This window comes from Exserohilum turcica (assembly GCF_000359705.1).
Source record: "Exserohilum turcica Et28A unplaced genomic scaffold SETTUscaffold_17, whole genome shotgun sequence".
In the NCBI taxonomy this organism is placed as follows: domain Eukaryota; kingdom Fungi; phylum Ascomycota; class Dothideomycetes; order Pleosporales; family Pleosporaceae; genus Exserohilum; species Exserohilum turcicum.
Window position 1 is genome coordinate 363,588 of NW_007359992.1, and position 22,326 is coordinate 385,913.

General features: G+C 50.8%; 6 protein-coding genes across 6 annotated transcripts; 3 read left to right on the forward strand and 3 right to left on the reverse strand.

Moving 5' to 3' along the window:
- Positions 1 to 457: 457 nt before the first annotated feature.
- SETTUDRAFT_160857 (uncharacterized protein) lies at positions 458 to 2,209 on the forward strand (the record flags this gene model as incomplete). Its single annotated transcript, XM_008026269.1, has 5 exons — positions 458 to 592; positions 748 to 957; positions 1,085 to 1,247; positions 1,373 to 1,743; positions 2,141 to 2,209. The coding sequence occupies 5 exons, from the start codon at positions 458 to 460 to the stop codon at positions 2,207 to 2,209; spliced, it is 948 nt and encodes a 315-aa protein (XP_008024460.1).
- A 424-nt stretch (positions 2,210 to 2,633) lies between these two features.
- Positions 2,634 to 4,345, reverse strand: SETTUDRAFT_150078 (uncharacterized protein). The gene has a single exon (XM_008026270.1). It carries the CDS (start codon positions 4,248 to 4,250, stop codon positions 2,997 to 2,999), a length of 1,254 nt encoding a protein of 417 aa, XP_008024461.1. The 5' UTR covers positions 4,251 to 4,345; the 3' UTR covers positions 2,634 to 2,996.
- Positions 4,346 to 5,002: 657 nt separating this feature from the next.
- Positions 5,003 to 5,170, reverse strand: SETTUDRAFT_160859 (uncharacterized protein; the record flags this gene model as incomplete). Its single annotated transcript, XM_008026271.1, has 1 exon — positions 5,003 to 5,170. One exon carries the CDS (start codon positions 5,168 to 5,170, stop codon positions 5,003 to 5,005), a length of 168 nt encoding a protein of 55 aa, XP_008024462.1.
- Positions 5,171 to 6,791: 1,621 nt separating this feature from the next.
- On the reverse strand, positions 6,792 to 9,093 carry SETTUDRAFT_108542 (uncharacterized protein; the record flags this gene model as incomplete). Its single annotated transcript, XM_008026272.1, has 3 exons — positions 6,792 to 7,298; positions 7,355 to 8,649; positions 8,712 to 9,093. The coding sequence occupies 3 exons, from the start codon at positions 9,091 to 9,093 to the stop codon at positions 6,792 to 6,794; spliced, it is 2,184 nt and encodes a 727-aa protein (XP_008024463.1).
- A 2,767-nt stretch (positions 9,094 to 11,860) lies between these two features.
- On the forward strand, positions 11,861 to 12,952 carry SETTUDRAFT_160861 (uncharacterized protein; the record flags this gene model as incomplete). The annotated part of the gene is made up of 1 exon (XM_008026273.1): positions 11,861 to 12,952. The coding sequence occupies one exon, from the start codon at positions 11,861 to 11,863 to the stop codon at positions 12,950 to 12,952; it is 1,092 nt and encodes a 363-aa protein (XP_008024464.1).
- Positions 12,953 to 15,510: 2,558 nt separating this feature from the next.
- Positions 15,511 to 16,829, forward strand: SETTUDRAFT_168749 (uncharacterized protein). Its single transcript, XM_008026274.1, has one exon. The coding sequence runs from the start codon at positions 15,661 to 15,663 to the stop codon at positions 16,657 to 16,659; it is 999 nt and encodes a 332-aa protein (XP_008024465.1). The 5' UTR covers positions 15,511 to 15,660; the 3' UTR covers positions 16,660 to 16,829.
- Positions 16,830 to 22,326: the final 5,497 nt, after the last annotated feature.

The following is a 22,326-nucleotide window of genomic DNA, read 5'->3' on the forward strand; positions in this document are numbered from 1 at the left end:
CGGCCAGATTTCGGCTAAATTATTCTTGGCAGGACAAAACTTTTGTGAGGCACCTCCGTAGTAGTAGACAGACTAATTAGATAGCCCCTTAACTCTAAGGTAAGAGTTGCGCCAAGAAGAGTTGTGCTAAAGCGCCGAGATTAGCGTCAGACAATACTTTAGAAAGGCACCTCCGTAAATGATTAGCTTATTCAACTAGCGCCGCTCATCACTCGTCTCTCATTCCTCACGGACCTCCAACACCTCTTCTTCAATGCTGCCAACATGATAATCTAGATTGCTGCCACGTTATGCTCATCCCGCGAAACAGCTTGAAATTAAGAATCTGTGGTCTAGGTCTTCCAGTGTAAACAGTCTCGCCACATCTCATCCCCACCACTCTGGCGCTGCTAATAAATGTCTGAGCAGACCTATATTCCTCATCTCGCTCACTTTGATATCCATAAACTATTTGAGCATGAGCACTTCTGAACACTCAGCCGTGGTTGCACCCGTGGACGCAGAAGAAGGCGAGTTCCACTTTGAGTACACGGTGCACAAGGGCGTGTTTATGCAGAGTGAAGACGAGACGGACGATACCAAGTTTGATTTTGTATGCTATTCCTACTTGTCTCTCTCTCTCTCTCTTTCTTTCTTCAGATCCAACCAAAGCAACACATGGACGCTGCTATCATCGAAGCAACATGTTGTTTGTCTCAACTAACGCATGCATTGGCTAACCAATACATTGATGGTGATGATGATTAGAAAAAAACCAACTTCGGACTTATCCCCCGCTCGTATCCGACGGATGCGCACGCCGACGACCAGAGGCAGTGGAAGCGATTGGAAAAGTATGTGCGTAGCTTGGCGGCTACTGCGAGCTGGAATGAGCGTGTAAAGCTGCTTTTTCTCGGCCGCCATGGCCAGGGGTGGCATAATGTGGCGGAGACAAAGTATGGGACGGAAGCTTGGGATGTGCGTGTTTTTCTCTTCTTCTTCTTCTTCCTGAAGAATCTCGTGACCTTCTCTCTCTCTCTCTCTCCCTCTCCCTCTGATATTCCCAGAAGAAAATATTTAAAGGTTTAGGCTAAACTCATGACAGTGCTACTGGTCCGCTCTCGACGGCGCAGACGGCATCACGTGGGCAGACGCACATCTGACGCCCGTCGGCGAAGCCCAAGCCAAAGACGTGCGTGATCTGTGGGCAGCGCAGATTCCGCTTGGGATTCCGCTGCCGGAGAAATACTATGTTTCGCCTTTGACTCGTAGGTTTGACCTTGACATCTATCTCTATTCATCTATTCATCCATCTATCTATCTATCTCCTCCCCTCACACATTCCCTCTACATCCCACATCATACATCTAACGCCCCCGACCCACCTACAAAGGCACCATCCAGACCGCCGACCAAACCTTCTCCTCTCTCCCGCTCCCCGCCACACACGCCTACAAACCCCTGATAAAAGAGCTGCTCCGCGAAGCCCTCGGCATCCACACATGCGACCGCCGCAGCACGCGCTCGCACATCCACACTTCCTTTCCACACGTCGTTTTCGAACCCGGGTTCGCGCAGAACGACCATCTCTGGCTGCCGGATTACAGGGAGCCGCGGTCTGCGCGCAGGTACCGGCTTGCTGTGTTGCTGGATGAGCTGTTTTCGGCAACCGAGGAGGATGGAGAAGGCCGACGGGAAATATTTGTGTCGTTGACGAGCCATTCCGGTGCGATTGGAAGTATATTACAGGTTTTGGGACATCGGGTGAGATATATTTTCCCTATCCATTCATCTATCCATTCATCTACCTATCTACCTATCTGCCTATGTATGTATGTATGTATGTATGTATGTATGTACGTATGTATGTATTAATTGTACAAGATGCCAATCAAGTATACCAGAAGAAAAAAAAACAAAAGAAAAGAAAATGCCAACGTTGGTAGACTTAACATGGCATTCATCTCATTGCCCCCCCCCCCGCCTATCTCCTCCCACCTGCCATCTAACAGAACTTGGCAAGATACTCTATATATACTACATATATATACGTACTTGATTTTTAATCGGCTCTTTTCCCCACTTCCAACAATCACACAGTTAGTCCGTCCGTCCGTCCGTCCTTCCTTTCCTTCTTTCTATACCTTATACTGTTACCCAGTCCATCATTCCTTCCTTTCCTACGCCTCAGTATCAGCAGCAGCAGCAGCAGTATGAGAAGAATAAGTAGGAGGAGGAGGCTCAGGACACAACGGCGGCGCATCACTCGGTTCCTTGGGCGGCACAGCGCGTTTCCCAGATACACGCCGGGCAGATAGCAGCACGGGGATCACGCCGCCTGTTTCGAGGGCAAAGGCCTATATTGCGTCGAGTGCGTTTGTTAGCATTTGGCATTTTGCAGGCATACTTGGGGCCTGCTAGATACATATACATACACCACATGCTCAAGTCAAACAGGAGCAGATTCAAATACCAGGTATGTATTCAGCTACGCTAACGCTAACATTTAACCCAAATCTCGGGTAAAAGACGAGTAAAAGACGAGTAAAAGAGGAGAAAAGAAAGGGGGGGTATCCAGCTCAGAGGAGGATGTTTCTTGTACTCTACGCTACGGTGAGCGACTGTATGATATGAGAGGAGGAAATGTGGGAAAGGAGAAGAAGAAGTGAAGTGAAGAAGAGAAGAGAAGAAGAGAAGTGAAGAAGAAAAGGCAGGAGGAGGAGGAGGAAAGGGAAAAAAGAAAGAAAGAAAGAGTTCCATCGGGACTTGAGATAACAAGGCTTGAGAAGATAAAGAGGAAGAATAAAAAGAAGATAAGAATAACAAGGCTTGAGAAGAAAGATAAGAAGAATGAGAAAAGAAGAAGAAGAACAAGGATAAGAAGAAGTGAAAAAAAAACAGACAGAGGGAAATCCAAATTCTCCCCCGCAATACCCTCATATCTGTCTGTCTGTCCATGGTCATCAACGAAAGCAAAGAAAAGTAAACTTCCACCATTCAAAGCGAAAACACCTCAACTACCCCATCAACATAGACCTCCACTCACACACATGGACACGCTTACCCGTCTCCTTTGCAAGTACGGCGCCAAACCACCTCCAGACATCCAAGCCGCGCAAGCCGCGCTCCAAAGCCTTCATGCGCGCCATGTTGGTGACGCCCTGGTCGTCGTAGCCCAGACACTGCAGCGGACAGCCGCTCTTGATCATTTCGCGCTGCTGGAACTTGTTGTGCTTGAAGGCGTCGTAGGGCGAGGCGCCGAGCATCAGGAACAAGAGGGTGATGGCGAGGGACCAGAGGTCGGATGCGGCCGAGGGTGGAGACGTGCACGTCGAGCTGAGGAGCGTGGGGTCGAGGTAGTCCCAGGTTCCTGCGCCGAGGGGGGAGGCGCTCGTGTCGATGGTTGTGCTGGGGAGCGTGAGGAGGGTCGAGGAGAAGTCCGAGTATATGGGTTTCGGGGGCTGTGGTGAGGAAGAGGAAGAGAAAGAGGAGGAGATGAGGATGTTGGAGGGTTTGATGTCGCCGTGTGTGCAGTGCTTTTCCTGCATCCAGATGAGGCTGTCGATGAGGGAGAGGGCAATGTGTGGGAAGATGCTAGTCAGCTTTGCGGCACGTGAGGGTTCGTCGAGCGTGTTGAGATGCTTTTGGATCCAGCCCTCGAGCGTGTCGTCCATTGCGCGCAGAAGAAGCGAGCCCGTACGAACGTCGAGCCCGTAAAAAGGAACAATGTGGTTCTCTGCATCGGGGAAGCGCGTCAGATAGGATAGGATCCGTGCTTCGGCGCTGAGAACTTTTTTTGCACTGGCCATAGCTGGGACTTTGACTGCATACAGAGTAGGTATGGTGGGCATCTTGGTGAGGCCTGTGCCAGAGTCTGCAGTTCGCACGGGGGTGAGGGGTGGCGTCATTTCAGCACTGCAGGGAGCGTGGTCGGCGGGCTTTGGAGGGCTTGGAGTGGCGAGATAGACATCACTCCATGCGCCCTCGCCAATCCTCTTCCTCCGGCCGCGGTCGTCTTTGCAAATGTCATAGTCGGTCAACTGGTGCGGAAAGGTGATGAGTTCGGTGCTGCCCGGCTGTGGCGCATTGTCAAGTGAATTCAGCCGAGGGCGGCCTCGCGACGATACCGAACTCCCGCGGCGTAGGTTGGACAGGGAGCTCAGGAATTCGGATGAGACGGAGCTGCTCTTTGAATGTGACGAGAGGTTTGGTGTACCGGGAGGAGTGAGGGCACTACTGTCGTGCAATATGCGGGCGTCCTGGGTACCCATGGTTGTAGAACGACGTCTTGTTGGAGATGGCGGTGGCGTGGACAGGGGGCGCGCGACCGGCGATTTTGGCAGTTTCCCAGGAACGGCAAGGTTTTTTCCGTCTCTTGATGCGCCGTCTGTCTGTAGGTGAAGTGATGGTGGTGGTGGCTGTCTCCTTTCTGGAAGGGCCGGTGGCGATGTGAACCTCTCAGACTCATGGCTCTGGGCAGGGGGGGTAAAATGAGCAAGGTCGGCCATTTCGTTTTGGCGGAATCTGTGACTTGACAGCGCTGGGCGAGGGCAGTATCACTATGCGGTTACAGTGTGAGGGTGTGTGTGTCGTGTGGAATTGCTTCTGTCCGACTCCTGAAACACAATGCGGAATAGTAATGCTGTAGACGAGCATCCAATCAAAGAGAGCGAAACAGAGGGCGAATTGTCGAAAACCGAAGAAAGGAAACGTGTCGAGCCGAGCAAGGCCGGCAGGCGATAGGGCTTTATCGTGGGTATGCCCAACCTTGGGTCCGGAATCGGATGAGGCGACCTAACAAAGAAGGCCAGAAAGCAACAAGTGATACAGGAATTGGTACAATAGATAAGAAGGGCGGCTCCACCCATGCGGTTTGGTGCAACCTAGCAGGTAGGAACCGGCATGTTTGACGGTTGCAAGAGGAGGGCGGAAACGGGCGGGCTACGCGCCGCGAAGCAGCCAGGGCGGAGGATTTGTATCAGAGAATCAGACGGGGGGAAAAGGATCGGAGTTTGCCAGCAGTCTATAAGCAGGAAAGGGCTGCGGGGACATGTGGCACACGCATCAGATCCCTACCCTGGGCCAGCGCGCGCAGGCGACGGGGGCGCAATCTTGGGCCAAAAACTGCGTGGAGATGTGATTCGCAGGCCCCGAGCGAGTCTTTGTAGTAGTCGAAGCGGACGGCGGCCATGGTCGCGTCGGCGTGTTGGCGGTAGCGCCGCCAGAAGAGAGCGCGCAATCCATCCTGGGCCCGACTGCATCTCCAATCAGCCATCCATTGTGCAGGAACGTGCGTCGTTTGATTGGGCTACGCAACGTCGGGGTTCGGTGTTGAGAAGGGCCTCGTTGGTTGCTGGGCAAGGAAAATACGCTTTACCTGCCCGGTCTGTCCGGCCGTTGCAATTTTCGTGGGCGGCGCCAAGACGTGTCTGCGAGTCCATCATCTTCGCTCGGTGAAATTCTCATGACATGATCGACAGCGTTGTGGCCGCGTGCCGCCCGGGAGCAAGAGTGCGTGACGTAGTGGTGGATGATGCATATCTCATCGTGGAGCGTCGACGTCGTCGGATTGGTGCACGTGTGGGGGGGAGGAGGAGGAGGAGGAGGAGGAGGAGGAGGTGGAGGTGGTGGTCGACACAGGGCTGCAGCTGCATCTGCATCTGCATCGACTTTGATCGGATGACTAGCCCGGCACCCAGAAATGGTGCGCGCCCACCTCAGACTAGTCGAGTCTAACCAACGTCTGCAGCAACACCAACGTCGACGGTTGAGCATATCAATATGGCGACGACAAGTCGAGGCCAAGTCGTCGCAGCCTGCCTCCACGTATCGAGACCTCCATGGCGGAGCACGCGGGAACGACGCAGCACGCGCCCATCAGCAGTCCATGGGGCAAGCAGCACGCCCTAGCTTCGCCTGTCTTGGCCTGTTCTGTTGGAACAACACCCACCTCGACACGGGCGCGGAGAAAGAATCCTCGTCGCACGCAGTCGTTGTTGTCGTTGTGTTGTACAGATCCGTGATAGCCGCCGTCATGCACAAGAGGTGGGGCCTCTACCAAACTTGCCTGCAGCCGCACTATCAACATCAGCCTCATCGTCATCATCATCATCATCACATGGGCCCACGCCAATCGCCCTTGCATCACAATCTCCAATCGCCCACGTCTATTGCAATCAGTCTTTTGTCTTGTTTGCGTTGCTCTATCTTCTGCACACACACACACACACACACACACACCCCTCTGCTTCTCCGTCCGCGGCAGCTCGTAAGCAGCCCAACATGCCCACCCCCTCACATGCTTGATATCAAAAGATGCAAGGAAAAAGGCGGATCCCATAGATGCGCCCCAGTATTGAACAAAGGAAAGTCTCCCAGATACCCCTACGCAAGGAAATAATAAGAAAGAAAAGAGGAAAAAAAGAAAAGTGCAAAACAAATGCACGAGGAAAGACAACCATTACGTATACACCACACGATGAATATACAGGTAGTATTATCCTCCTCTATGCCACTCGCTCGTGAGCAAAATGATGCTACTCTGCCCCAATTGGTTGCAGAGACGTCGAATCGAAACGCCGTCTTTCATAACTTTGGGTTGGTTTGTAGTCGCCCTGTCGGCACTCGTCCACGCCAAACCCAATTCCATTGATGATTACAGTATATTGGTAGGGATACGCAACATATACACAAAGCACGTACATGGCTCAGAATCGGTTTTGCGGCGGCTGCCGTTGCTGTGGCTGAGCGGCCGAGGAGCGTTTATACGAATCGATAATCTGGCCCACCTGCTCCTCGTGCTCGCTCTGGCGTCAATGCTCATAACCCGCACCCCGTTGCCATGGGCTCGAGCTGTTGGCTTGTCGGAACTGTTGGCCCTGGCTGCCGGGGCGGTATGACGGCGCCGGGCTGCGACGATCGTAAAACGACGGGGGAGCCGATGGGTTGCTTCCGTCGTTGCCGGCGCTGCGGGGTGGTGCAGCGGCATAGTGCTCGCCAAACTGGCCTTCCTTGGCTGCCAGTTGTCGCTGTTCGTCAGAGTAGTATTCTTCGTCATCGTCGATGCGGCTGCGGGATCCCCCCTGCGCGCCCTTGCCCTCGCCACGCGCCGTAGCACCGAGCGCATCCAGCTCCGTCGTCAGCTGCGTTTGCGACTTGATAAACGAGCCACGGTCATCGCGCATGGGCTGGTAGCGCGTGTCGGGGTTCTTGGTGAAGAGCGCAAAGCCAGACGAGACGAGCAGCATGAGCAAGAGGATGAGAGCAAAGGCCGCGTTGATGATGAAGAAGATGACACCCATGACACCGGTAACGATAGGCTAAATAGGCTTGTTAGTCATGAACAAGGTTTGACAAGCATGCACATAACACTTACCGGCTGCTTGAAAATTTCTGTAAACATGAGCAGGAAAAAGGCGCTGAGGAAGTTGACGGCAGCAATGGCAATGTTGAAACCGTTGGTCTTCTTGTCCATCCATGGGCGCAGGACACAGACCGTGACGAGGAGAATCGCCTCGATGATGATGATGGCAAACGCTTGCACCTTGCCGCTGTCCTGGGAGAGACCGACAAACATGGCCTTGATGAGGAGGTAGCCGAGCCATGGGATAATGAACCAGTAGGCGGCAGCCTTGAATTGCACGTAGAGGAAGCCCCACTTGTTGAGCGCCACAGGGTCCGAGTAGAGGATGTAGGCGGGGTTCTTGTGCATGGCAATGGATCGCTGCGCTATGCGCACCACCTTGGAAGAAGCCCAGGTAAGGATACCAATCATGGTGATCATGGAGAGAATGGCCAGCACAATCAAGCCGGCAGAATCACGGCGCGTCAGCTCCCAGAAGCTCAGAACCATCATCTGGGGGAAGCCAATGAGCACCACACGGAAGAGGATACCCTTGAGCACAGTCTGCCAGCCGTTGCGGAAGTCGACAAACGTGTCGCCCTTCATCTTGCCAGCCTTGACCAGGCCCTCGCACATGTACTTGAAAGCAACAACACCAATCACAGTCAAGAGGACAAAGACAATGAAGAAAGTGTAGCCGGTGAAGAAGATGTTGGTCGTCTCGATCCTGGCCTTGAAGCCAACACGCTCAATGCCGTGGAGCACAATGCGCTCTCCGCCAGCCTGGGCCTCGGTAGCGGCCGCGTTACTACGTGCCATGAGGCGGCCGATGGCTCCCGTGGTAAAGTCGATGGCACGCCTCATCCTCATCTTCCTCTGGACCTCGACTGAGATGAAGGACAGCTGCGAGAGGTACGTCGTGGGTGTTCCGCCCGTGGCGCGCTGGTACCAAGTGGCCATGTCCTGGAGGAAGCCGACGCGGATGATGCCCATGGTCCACTGGAAGTTCTGGGTCCAGGCCGAGACAATGGGCGGCATAGGGGCAGAGCACATGCCGATCAGGGCTTGGGCCTGGAAGTATCCGAAGAGCGACATGGCGTTTGCGGCAACGTGGGCAGCCGTGTTGGAGTGGCCCAGGCCAGACGTGATGGCCGACGCCATCAGGCCCAGGCCGGCAATGACGGCCGTCACCCAGGCCACGGCCTTTTGGTCGACCGAGTGGCCGTTGGACAGCTCTGCTTCTACACAGGCCAGCTGCACGTGCGACTCGAGATCCTTGATCTTGACACGCACGACGGCGTCGAGATCAGGAATCGTGTATGCGATGCCTAAGGGGCGGGTGTTAGAGAAGGGTGCTACGAGGCGGCGGCATGGGCAGCGGCGGGCTTACCTGGGATTGCGCTCATGATTTCCTGGCTAATGTCGATGTTGGACTTGATGGTCAGCGGGCCGGCGTTCATGGGGCACATTCCCTCGAGTTCCTTCTGGCCGCAGGGGTCGAGCTTCTGGTTCATGGCCGAGAAGCCATAGACGAGCAGCTCGATGTCGGCCTCGATCTTGCCGGCAATGTTGGAGATTCCCTCGATCTTGAAGCCCAGACTGCGGTTGCTGGGCGTGAATGCGACGTTGAAGAGCGTGGCCGAGAAGGACGAGTTGGCCATGCACGGGTTGAGCGACTTGGACTCGATGATGCGCTCAGCAGAGACGCCGGCGGCGAGGGGGGCGACAGTAGCCGCAAGCCATAGCAGCGACCTGGACAGGGAGAGCTTCATGGCATGCGGTGGGCGTGGGCGTGGTCGAGGTCGTGGTGTTGGGCAAAGAAGAGCAGCGAGGCGCAGGGGAGCCTCAGGCGCTGGAGTACTCCTGACGAGTACCGGGGAAGATGGGGTCGGCCAGACCAGCGGCGAGAGAACAGACTCCCTTGAGCGAACGAGCGGGCGTCGGGGCCCAGGATGCGAAGAGAAGAGACGGGTGTGTTTGGAGTTGGGGTTGCGTGTGTGGAAGCGAGCGGCTGTCGGGGGGGGGGGGTGCGACAAAATGGGGTGGTTGTGGTGATGTCGAGACTGGAGGTTGCGCTGGGCGGCTGGGAGGGAAACCGGGAATCAGCGAGGCGGCGGCGGCGTCGGCGGGTCTTGGGCTGGGGGGGGGGGGAGGGAGGGGGGGGAGAAGGGTATAGGCGGGAGGCAGGAGAAGAGGCTAGGCAGGCAGCATACAGCAGGCGGCAGAACGACAACAAGTAAACGATCGGACAGGCAGCGATCAGCGGAGGGTTTCCACTTGCACGCAGGCCCAGGAGGGGGATATTTTTTTTGGAGGGCGTGGGCTGCAACGGACGGAGGGTGTTTTGAGAGTGCCTGAGCAGAGTGAGAGACGGGGGCGCTGGGCTGAGGGATCCCGGCGGCAGGAGGGCGCGTGGCCCATGCACACGGGTCTTGCTCGTTTTCGTTCAGGGGAGCGAGACATGCGGTGCACATACGCGCGGCTCGGGAGCTGCCCAGCCTCGCCCTCTTGGTCTCTCTCTCTCTTACACTGGCTCGCCCAGCCTCTCTCAGCCATATACTTACACACACACGTCTATATGGACGCTCCACACGCGCGCAGTCCTGTCACCGCGCAGTCCTGTCACCGCGCAGTCCTGTCACCGCGCAGCCACTAAGTCAGCCCACGGCGCAGGGCGGCGGCCGCTTAGTCACCGCAGGCGGTGGGCGCAACACACGATGCGGGGCCCACGGACGACACACTGCTGCGAACGCCTCGCACGCAGCTTGCAACGGGCGGTGGGCTAAAAACAGACGGCAGCAATTTCTCGCGCTGGTGCCGTGCTTGTGCTGCGCGCTCGAGCGTCTGGAACAGGCCGGATGAGTGGCGGGCAGGGGGCGTCATGGCAGAGGTGCTTCGCCACACTGGCACGCAGGAACCAATTTCGCGCGGCCAATTAATGCGAGGCGCTGCACGCCGCCGGGGCCGGCTGACCGAGGTGGAGGCGGCCGTCGCACGCGTGTGCAGCCTGTGTCGTATGTGTTGCTGTCGACGCTGGGGCAAGAGACGTGGCGGCGTCGTGGAACATGTCAAGATTATGCCATGCGGCACTCTGCGGCACGACAAGTCTGGGCAGTGACCCCATCCGTGCATTTGCGCCCGCCGCTCTGCTCTACCACTACCACTACTGTACACTACACGTAGGTGTACATGTCGTCGACATGCCTCGATAGCTGGTGCTACCCCCGCCCGCCGCTTGATTCGTGGCAGCGTCATCCTCACCACCACGACCAGCCCGTCAGCCAATGCGCCTGCGCCTGCGCTCCCAGTGCCCGTCCAAGTCCTAGTCGCAGTGGCAGTCCGGCGCCGACAGCCATCATGACATGCACCACGTCCACAACCACCTTCTACGCGCGTTCACTGCCCTGCGAACGTATACTCGTCGAGGCATTGCGGCAATCTGAAACGCGGGATCAGCATGCCCGCAAATCTCCCACCCAGCCGTTTGCCCATGTACACCTATCGCCGTGCTGCGCTGTGCTGTGGCGGCCTCGTCCACCTACACCACACCCACACGCACACGCTGCGCCTGCACCGACCCTGAAGATCGCCATCTTTCCTTTGTTTGCCAGCTGCCCGGTGGCCCGCCTGCCCCACCCGCCGCCTGTACGAACACGAACGCGTAACCCTCTGCAACTCAGGCACCAAACCCGCATAACCCTCACGCCCATCTGCCATGCCGCAATGTTTGTCTTTGTTAGCTGCACCTCGCAAGACATGCCCGCCCTATAGTACTCACCACTGCCACGGCCACGGCCACTGCGCCATTTTCCCCAGCGACAGCTCCCTCATGTCCGCGCCCGTGTCGCCAGCCAAGACCGTATACCATGCCGGATCCAACGGCATGCCCCGTCGTATACCCAGCCTATTCTCAGCCTATTCTCAGCCTTGGCTTCGTGTCTCCGCGCGTCTCCCTCACTCGTTTGCCCCGGCCGCTTGTTCCTTTTCGTGGCCTGCTTTTATTGCTTTCTAGCCTGCTTTTGGTCGATACGAGCCGGTACATCTACTTGGCCGCCTTGCCTGATTCGGCCGCTCTAGCACACATCATCATGCTGACTTCTGCTCCACCCGGGGTAGCTCATTTCATGCTTCAATCGCTCACAACACTGGTCATTTGCAGTGCTGACATTTGCAGTCCTGATATTTACTCCTGATATTTACTGCTGATATTTACTGCTGATATTTGCAGTCCTAACAATTGCAGACCATCTGCTCACAGCATCTCAACACCATGTCCCTCGTCGGTTGCTCTTTCCTCACTGGCGAGCGGTGGCTTGTGAGCGTTTGCTCTCGAGGAAGGCGCTCCAGGCACCTGCATTCACCTCACCTCTCTCTGCTTGACAAGCAAACAATCCAAAGATGCTTTCCATGACCTGCCTCTCACTGCCTTTCTCGTTAATCCCGACTCTTCAATATTCGTGACAATCGCTTGCTGCAGCGCTTCCTCCATACCCACGATGCAGCACACCACGCCTACAGAGCCTCTTTCCAAGCTAACCAATGACGAACAAGCTCACCTCTCTGCCCTGCTCAAGGCCAAGCTACAAGCCATTCCGCCCTTCCACATCCCCTCTTACACTCTCTGACATTGTCCGCCAAACAGCCCAAGCATCCACCATCCGCAACATACCACCTGACATTCAACTCGCCTTCTTCCTCGGCCACCGCGATGCCATTAACCGATTTGGCGACAGGCCGGTCAAAGACGAGGCCAGTCAGAGTTTGAACATGACGCGCGTGATTTGGTTCTGGAGACTGGACGAGGCGAGACAGTTTCAGCGCTTCCATGATACCATGAGGTGGAATACGGCAATGTTTGTTGCACTGCTGACGCTCTGCGAGGTTCAGAGCCGCTCGAGCTACCCACTGGGTGGAGAGATGAATATGGATGATCAAGTCAAAACGGGTCGCCATGACACACCGACACTTCGAGATCCATCTGCACATGTCCCAACTACAGCTCGCCATGACACACAGACACCTCGACATCCATCTGCACAGATTCCTGCTGCAGCCCGCCGCTTCATGACTAAATACCTTGCTGCCGTCCTTGAACACCACAATACCCCTCTGCTCTTCACCGCCCGCGAATCCTTTATCAACACGTGGAAGAACAGTGCCTGGGACGTGTATACAGTGTTCCGCGGCGCGCAGAAGAAGCTGCTAAAGAATCTCATGAAGAGGCTGAACAAGGACTGGGAGGACGAACTTGACTTTGCCGAGAAGTCTATGAGTGCGGAAGAGTTCCAGAAAAGAGTGGGCAAGTTTGTGGGAAGTCTGGTTTCGCGGCAGAGGGAACAGGGTGTGTCTGTTGCATTATCGGGCAAAGTACGAGGCAAAAAGGAAAGTGGGAATACGCACATGTCTAATACTCGACGGCGCGTGTCCTACGAGGTTCGACATGAGACCAATGAGCTGCTTGCTGCTCTTCGTGTTCCCTTCACCCCACAGCCCAAGGACAAGAGCTACCAAGTAGGCGAAGACGTCAAGGAGGTTGCGGATCTGAGAACTGCCATTAACGCGGTGCAGACTATGCGTCCACGCGACATGCTGCCAGTACTTTTGCGTTTGTTTCCTGCGGCATCAGAGTGAGTGGCTAGATTTCACCTTGAGCTCTGAAAGTGTATGATAGGGAAAGTGTGGGGAAAACACCTCGCGAAGCCCGAATCTCCAGCATGGATGGGCATCATTACAGACTTAATACAAGCAAGCGGCATGACAAGCTGCATTGGGTACTCAACTCTCAGCTGAAGCAGCAATCCATCAGCTCCAACCTAGTCGTCCCAACGCTACCACTACCGTGCTACAAGCCAATCATGCACGTCAGCAAAAAGCGATTCAGCACCTCGCATACTAATCCTACTACCATCCATTTGTCACGTCCGCAAGCCCCCATCCCCCAAATTTTATTTCCCTTATCCACGCATTCAACACGTCAAAAAAAAAGGTTGCGGCGCATGCACGTGCGTCCCCGCAGTAGATGACATATCGCGCGTTGAGCCGTCGTCAGCATTGCGCCTACACTGGCACTGGCACCACGCTTTTCTTCCTCGGCATAAGTGCAAGTGCAACTAATCATTTGCGCCTCCCCCCCCAAACACTATGGCTATTTGCAGTCATAACGGTGACGGGGCGTTGGGGGCGTGTCGCTTAGTCCACGCGGGGGGTCTGGAACCTCGGGGGATGAGTAAACCACCACATGAATAATACAGACTACGAGATTAGGTGTACTGGACTACTGGACGAAGCGGGAAAATCCACCATGTGGTGTAACCACAGTCATCTCTGCACAGCATCACTAATGCCATTTACATTTGTACATGTACGTCTATTCCATACTCGCTAGCACTAGCACTAGCACCAGTGTAAATGAGAATGTAAACAAGAAGAATTACTTACCCAAAGGGAGTTAGTAGCTGATAATTATAATACTGATGGATGTGCATGCATGGATGAATGAATGGATACATGATCCACCCAATCAACACTAATAACAAAGATATGAAAGAAAAAAAGCGAAAAAGCGAAATAGAGAAAAAGGCAAAAAATAAATAAAAAGAAAATTACCGCTTTCATGCAATCCTCCCCCCAAAGACTCCAAGTATTGCCCTTGCCATTGGCACATTACAAGATACGGGGCGCGTGGCGAAAAAAAAGAAAAAGAAGAAAAAGGCAGAAAAAAAACTTCCGCTGATGGCGATGGGCCGTTGTGTTTTAATGTACTGTAAGTACGTAGGTTTGTGGCATGTGTTTGCATACTGTTGGGTGGGTCTACACCTAACCTATCTCCTCCGTCTGTCATGTCTGTCGGTGCCAGTAAATACCGAGAGCAACACATCGTTGTCGTCACAGGTTTTTTTTTTTATACTTGGAGGAGGCTGGGTTATTACGTCATTGGGAATGTACGTAGGAGACCAAGACGGAGAGATTACAGATTATGTAGAGCTAGAAGCTAGAAGCTAGCATGACAGGCCGTTTGTGGATTGGGTCTTTGCCTGTTTTGGGGGTCGGATGGGGGGCGCGCGTGGCCGAGATCTGCCGAGTAGAGTGGTTTTGGGGTTTGTCGTCACTGTCACTGCGATGTGATGTGATGCGATGTGATGTAGTTCCATCTACTTGTTGCGGTTTTGGTGCTAGTTGATTGCGTGTTTTCTTCTTCTTCTTCTTCTTCTTTACAGAGATAGATTGAATTTTGCTCTTTTGTACAGAATGAATACATGTGTAAATTGAGGTTGGTGTACAACATCTCCGCCTGCTTCTGTTCCATCCATGCACAAACTGGAATTGTAAAGTAAGAAAAAAAATTAATGGAAAAAACGCAACTAAGAAAGTCACATTCACAATCATGGCAAAACAGCTTTTTTTTAGTCCATGTATATATATGACCTAAGTTAATACCAAGTTTTTTTCTCTTCTCTTTCTAGCCTTTTCGTTTTCTCCGCCACTTTTCCGCCCTACTTATCGGCGGCATATGCTTAATTAGGTAAAAAAAAAATTTTGTTTGAATGGCTTACACCTCCTGTATTACATACACAACACACACACACACACACATACATAGTACATGCTGCGGACTTAACTCACTACAACTAATCTTTTGCGCCAAACTCCGCAGAAGCCTCAACTACGGGCTGAGAAATACATGTGCAACTAGCCAACTTGCCGCGTTTCTTCTCGGCCGTCGGCCGATGCATGAAACAAACCATGTACACACACGCACACACACACATGGTGGACTGTACTATTACTATCGGCCGTTCGATTAGTCTCACGCTACTGTAAGAAACGTCGGTGTGGCGGTTTACCTTAGTCCCCTTTTCTGTCTACCTAGGCCCCGAGGTCCGAAAAATAGAACGGGGATCCTGCGTGGTATTAGCAATTCGCGACGTCATTACCTCCGAGGCAAGGGGGAAAAAACATGATAGGCCGGGGTTTTTCTTGCCATGTGCATGTGAGAGACGGGAAAGTAGTAAGGAAGTGGTAAGTGTGTGAGAAGAGAGAGAGGGAGAGATTAGAAATGTGGGATTCTGGACGATGTGTATAAGAAGAGAGGGTGTTTGCCCCCCTCTTCCCGTTTCTTGCTATTTGCATACAAGACTTTTCGACTTGACTTGACTTGGCTTTGAGTGTTTCACGACTAGATTTTTACTAGGAAAAGGACGAAACTAAATTTTATTTTATTCTATTTTTTCGGCTCGACTTGCTGGCTGTATATATTTCTCCCAAAGGATACCCCCGGAACAAACTTGGGTTCATTACAAACAAACAACACACGACTCTTGTCAAACAACACCAATAAGATGCCTACATTCACGGTATTCAAGGGCTCCAAGGGCGGCAAGATTGTCAAGGCGCAAACGACCAAGCCCGATGTCCAAGACGACCAAGTCCTCATCAAGGTGACGGCATCAGGTCTCTGCGGCACCGACGAGCACTACAAGGAAGTCGACATGGCGCTGGGCCACGAAGGCGTGGGCGTAGTCGAGCAGCTGGGCCCCAACGTCAAGCAGCTGAAGAAGGGCGACCGCGTGGGCTGGGGCTACGAGCACAACTCGTGCGGGCGCTGTGAAAAGTGCCTGACTGGACGCGAGACGTACTGTGCTGAGCGCGAAATGTACGGCTACGCAAACCTGGACCAGGGCAGCTTTGCCTCGCACGCCGTCTGGCGCGAGGCCTTCCTCTTCAAGCTGCCCGACGAGCTGACCGACGCCGAGGCCGCGCCGCTCATGTGCGGCGGCGCAACCGTCTTCAACGCACTGCACGCATACAACGTGCGCCCGACGCAGCGCGTAGGCGTCATGGGCGTCGGCGGCCTGGGCCACCTGGCCATCCAGTACGCGGCGAAAATGGGCTGCGACGTGGCCGTCTTCTCGGGGTCCGACTCGAAAAAAGCAGAAGCGCTCAAACTCGGAGCCAAGGAATTCGTCGCCATCAAGGGCAAAGACCACATCGACGTGTCGCGCAAAATCGACGTGCTCCTCGTCACCACGTCGGTGTCGCCAGACTGGAAACTCATGATGCCCGTGCTCAACCCCAACGCCATCATCTTCCCGCTGACCGTGGCCGGCGGCGACTTTGTCTTCCCGCACATGGGCCTGCTGGGCAACGGCATCACCATCCAGGGCAGCGTCGTGGCCGCCCGCCAGGTGCATCGCGACATGCTTGCCTTTTCCGCCCTGCACGGCATCAAGCCCATCAACATGGAGTTTCCGCTGACGGAGCAGGGCATCGAGGATGCCATGGCCACGCTGCGTGATGGTAACATGCGGTATAGGGGTGTGTTGAAGCCTCAGGAGTAAGAAATAATAATAATCATCATCCGACAAACGTGGTCAGCAAAATGGGGCATGACATACGATTATTCATTTTTCTATGTTTTATAGACATGGGGGGAGTGGGGTTGGTTAGGGGAAGGATAGAGACGCACGAATTGACGAATTTCATTTGTAGATAATCAAGCCGCTATGCAAAGTGTAAGCTGATTGCATGCATGCATGCGTGTGTGTGAGTGTGCGTGTATGTGTGAAGTTGAGTTATCATGTATACTAATCGCCGCAAGCCACACACCACCAACTTCGAGTTTTCTGGAAACCGCTAGGAAAGCACGCTATCTAGGAGAACCAACCACGAGGAATCGACTAACAGCACTTTTAACACCTGCAGCTAAGGCGCTAGCGCGTAGTAGGAAGAAGAAGGAGGCCTTCCTTTGTTTTTTTACGCTTGTAAGAATTTTCTTATAGAGCTTAGGCTCTAATGCTAAGACTAGAGGGGCTAATAAGAACGTAGGAGCTTATTAAAGCTTAAATTTAGCAAGAAATATAGATATATTAAAATAATAAAAATAATAAAAAAAGACTAGCCTTAAAGGACCTTAGAGGCACAAGTAAACAACTAATAGATAATAATCTAGAAATTGAGATGGCTAAGGAGGCTTCTACGCCTTGCCCTAATAGGCAACTAGAAGAACCACCTAGGCCTACCTATACTAGGACAAGAAGCAATTTTTCTCTATTTATTAGAGCAGTGCTAAGATACTCTATAGTAGGGAAAACACCAAAGGCAACCTCTATTAAGGAGGCCTTAGAGATTGCTAGAAACCTAGTAATCTAAGTAGCTAACCTAGCTAAAAACAACCCTACTAGGCAAACTAGTTTACTAGACCTTGTAGAAGTCTTTAGAGACTTTACAGAGAATAGCAGAGTAAATAAGAAAAACTCTATAATTCTAAGAGACTAAATCTCCTCTCTATCTAACGTCTCTAAAGAACTAAGAGAGAAAGTTAGACGCCTTAAAAAACTAAATACCCCGCCCACCTAACCTTAAGCTTAGCCCCCTAGCTCCTACGCAATAGTAGTAGCTAGTAACTAAGAACAACCTTAGACATATATCCAAAAAAAACAAAACTAAAAATATATAGAAAGAAACACCTAAAAAGACAACTAAAAAAAGACAACTAGCCTATTAGAGCGCTAAATTATTCTAGTTAGCAATATACCTACTATATTCGACGCTCTAAAAATTAGAAACGCCTTTAACAAAGCCTTTACAACAAAGGGAGGAGTACAATCCCTAGTAGTAGCCTTAGTAACACCTTTAGCAAAAGGCAATAAAATAGTTACTACCACCCTAACCTTTTTAGCAAAATACCTTCTAGAAAACCAAGAGATCTAGAAGGATATCACAGAGTTTAAAGCAGCCTAACCAATCACCTCTTAGTTCAAAGTAGTTATCTATAAACTACTAACAAACTATAGCCTAGAGGTCCTAAAGGAGGAAATTAAAATCTTCAATAAAGGCCTAAAGGTAGTAGGCAACCCCTTCTAGCTAACACTAGAATCTAGAAGAGGAAACCAAAACTTTAGATCCGCCTGCGTAGCTTTTGCTATAGAACAAGAAGCCTAAAGAGCTATTAGAGGAAAGCTCTATATTCTAGGGCAGAGCCTTAGAGCAGAGAAACTAAGAGTTATTAATAACTCTAAACAGTGCTCTAAATGCCAAGTGTAAGAGGCTACGCCTAAAGTGTGTGTGTGATCGAGTATATCTATACGACTACCTAGACTTCAAGAAGCTTGAAGTCTTGTTACTGCCTTTTTGGCAATGGATGGCGTAAGTAGTCGTACGCTCGGCCCGTTGGGCCCGCCCATTACACCAAGGTTTTGGGCACCTAGAGGCTAAATGCTCCAAAGTAGCCTGCCAAATCTACAGCGAAGCCCACCACACTAGCCTCTACAAGTGTAATTCTTATTTAAGTAGAGGCAAGCCTTACGTTCACACTATCTTTAAGTGTGTAAATTATAGCAAGCCCTACGTAGCTAATAGCTAAAACTGCGAAATCCTATAAGCTAGGACATCTAGAACTACTACCTCTTCTAACCTAGAATGTTAAAAGTCCTACAAATAAATATTAATAGAAGTAGCCCTGCTATAGAGAGCGCTCTAAATCTAGCTATTTAAGTAAACGCTAAGATTATCGCTATACAGGAACCCTGGCTACTAAAGGGACATACCTACGAGAATACTAGATCAATCGCCCACTAAGACTTTACTCAAATACTCCCTACTTATAAGGGGTTAAGGCTAAGAACGCTCTTCTATATTAGAAAAGACCTAGATGTAGAGGTTAACCTATATATTAGCAACAACAACAATTTACAAGCTATTACAATACTCTCCTCTTTAACTAAGATCTATATATATAACATTTATAACAAAAAAAGCCTAAAAGAAGGGCTTAATAAGACAACAATCTAAAGGCGCCTACTTAAAGAGACTCTAGAACCCTCCTTAATTATACTAGGGGACTTTAACACCTACCACCCTAGATAGAGCCTACAGGATAAAAACCTAAACCAAGAAGCAGAGGATCTAGTAGAGTGGGTAGACAAGTAAAACCTTTCTCTACTAAATACTCTAGAGACTGGCACCTTTTTTCAAGTAAATATGCGGCAAGAAAGCGTACTATGTAACGGCGCAGGTAAGGCAGGTCGGATCTGTTTCGGTCGTAGGATCACTCAGAGGCATATGGGAGTGCGTGGGATCACAAAGAGCCTAGATTCAACAAGCCACCTATAGGCCTTGTACGAAAGGATATCAAAAGTCTACAGAGCTAGCTACAGGGAGTGTCTCAATATATACCTATCCTAGTCGGGTCCGAATTCGGATCCGACCTCGGGCGAATGGCTGATGAAGGGCGGCAGGTACTTCCTCCGATCCGGCTCTGGGATTGGCTCAATACTTGGCGAAGTTGTAACATCGTTACATACTAGATCTTACGTTTGCAACTAATAATATAGCTGCCAAAATCTAGGACTAGCAAACTATACTAGGAGTTGGATCAGACCACCACGCAATCCTTTTTAGTATTGAAAGCCTAGGCCAGCTACCTAGCTAGCTAAAGAGATTTAATATTAAAAAGACTAACTAGGACATCTTTAATAGTACACTTAATAAAGAAGTTACTAACTAACAGCTAAAGGCATAACTACTAGACCTACCCTACGCCTCTAGCTATTTATTAAGAAAGATCCTATTGTTATGGGCGAGAGAGGCCTAACTAACAAGTATGCATTCACCTATTGTACAGAAGAAGAAAGATATAGAAAAGAACTATCTAGAGGGCCCTCCTTTTATAGTTGTTACTCGTACAAACACTGAGACCTTTAGTCTTCCTCCTTACTTAAGCTTATTTATACATAGCTAACTATGTTATTTAGTCACGTGACTAAAGTTATGTGATTTACTACTATGTAACCTGTAGGTTATACCTCTCTAGCGTAGCCCTTTACAATACTCCCCTCCTTCGCCTTGTCCAATATCACGTGCGTATTCTTTAGTCTTCTTTTCCTTTCTCTTTGTCTATTTGCTATTACATGTTTGGCGTCTCGTACGGTTAAGGTAAAGGCAAATAGTAAAGGTAAGAGAGAGTTAGGCAATAGTGCTATATAGCAAACGCTGTCTAGTAAGCATAAATACTCTTCTTCCCCTACCTACTGCTTGTTTCCTCTATCTCTTTAGCTTTAACTTTTCTCTTATTATAGTCACTTCCTTAAGTCTTCTTATATAATAGCCAATTATGCGATGTAGGCTAACAGCTAGGTTAACGCCTTACGTTTCTACACAAATAGTGGAGTTAATAACACTATTAAGTAGGCAACTACTTAGATCTTTAACATTGCTTATTAGTTGCTTACTCGTACAACGCTAGGTGCCATCTAGGCCACAGCGCCTGTTATTGTTAGACGGGTTAACCTTAACAACTACTAGGTCTAGTATATTTTTAACGTGCGGGTTGCTAAAGAGATTTGCTAAGTGTTTGCTACTACGCTTATAAGTGTCGCTTCCTTATTATACGTCTAAATTAGCTAACTAGTGTAGCCTAAGCTTCGCTAGGTCTTTAACATATTCTACTATCCAAGGGGGATATCGCCCTGCGATGCTACCTTTAGTCCTAGCCTTAGCGGTTATTCGCCTATTGTCGCCTGTACGACGCTCTATGCCCGTTAAATCTTAGGTGGCCAACCCTTATACCTTAAGGCCTTCCTCGTCTATTCGCGTAGCGCCTTTAATGCTATATTTTGCAATAACTATACGCTAGTTTTAGACAAGGCAAAGGAGTTTACGGCCTTTGCTAGTTATGTCTCTATCTATAGAGAGTGGGGGGGTGCGTGTAGCAATTACATCTAGCAGGACTATAGCGCCTGTTGTTTAGCAGGAGGAGGGGACAGTTTGTCCGTCCGTACGCCAGCTAAGCGTCGTCTTCTAGGCACCAAGAGGGATCGTTCAGCCTCTAGGGGTAGCGCCAAGTCTCTATTGCTTATTAAGTAGCTTTCGCCTCTAGCTATTTTATAGCTGGCCGTTAGGTTTTTATATAGAGGAAGTTTAGGCGAGCCATTCGTCTAGGGCCTTCGTGTCTTTAAGTGCTATAGCTAGTTCCTAACTTCCCTCTAGGTAGCCTATCCAAATAATGAGATATTGCAGTTCTCTGTTTCGCATTCGTTCGTGCTAAAATTAAAAGACGCTATTAAGATAGACGTTGTCTCTGCTATAGTAGACGAGGACACTATTACAAAGACTGCAACGCTCCTCTTACTACTTATATGCATAAATAAGGAAACTATACTAAGGTAGCTACTATAGCACCTATAGAGGATAACTTAGACGAGGGAAAAGAAGAGCTCTAACTAAAAAGCGCTAGTTAGAGTGTAAGGGGCTGCGCTCCGGGGAGCAATCGCGAGGTATACAAGAGGTTGTATTCGATAGAGAGCTATAGAGTCTACTTGCGTGGTGTTTATTTACTTGTCGGAGAAAGGTTGCACCGAGTGTCTGAGCGCGTCGTCTGGGCGCCGCTCAGGCCTCGCACAGATGCCGGGTTGCAGAGTAAGACCTGGCGTCTGCTGCTTGACCGAGATTCCATCGAGGAGCTATCCAAAGGGCGTTCAGCCCGTTACAGCTATTATAATAAATAGACGATAGCAGCCCTGCAGCTATCGTCGTACGAGAAGATAGAGAAGAAGAAGAAGACTATTTAAAATAGCTCGTACAAGGCATCACAGATAGGACCTCTAGTATTCTTTTATTATACATGGCCTAGTTACGCCTAAAGTAGGGGTCTAGTCTATCTCTTTAGATATAGCTTAAGTGTTGCTAAGGAAGGGTGACGTAAAAGTTAGTTGTTTAGATAATAGTTATTCTATTGCTCTTAGGTTTTCTTACGTAACTCTTATTCTTTATACAAAGCTATTGTACTTCTTATTCTTACTAGGCTAGTAGCCTACTTAATACTTAAGCAACTCTTTATTAAGAGAGTTCTTTAAGTAGTTAATCTTTCAAGCGTTATCTATAGCGCTTAGGCCTACTTTTTAAAATTTTAAATTAAAGACTTAAACATGACAAAGGAACTTTCCCCTTCCTTGTCTAGTCGTATAAAGGTAGTAGAGAGCCTTCTATTTAATTGTAGGGTCTTAGAA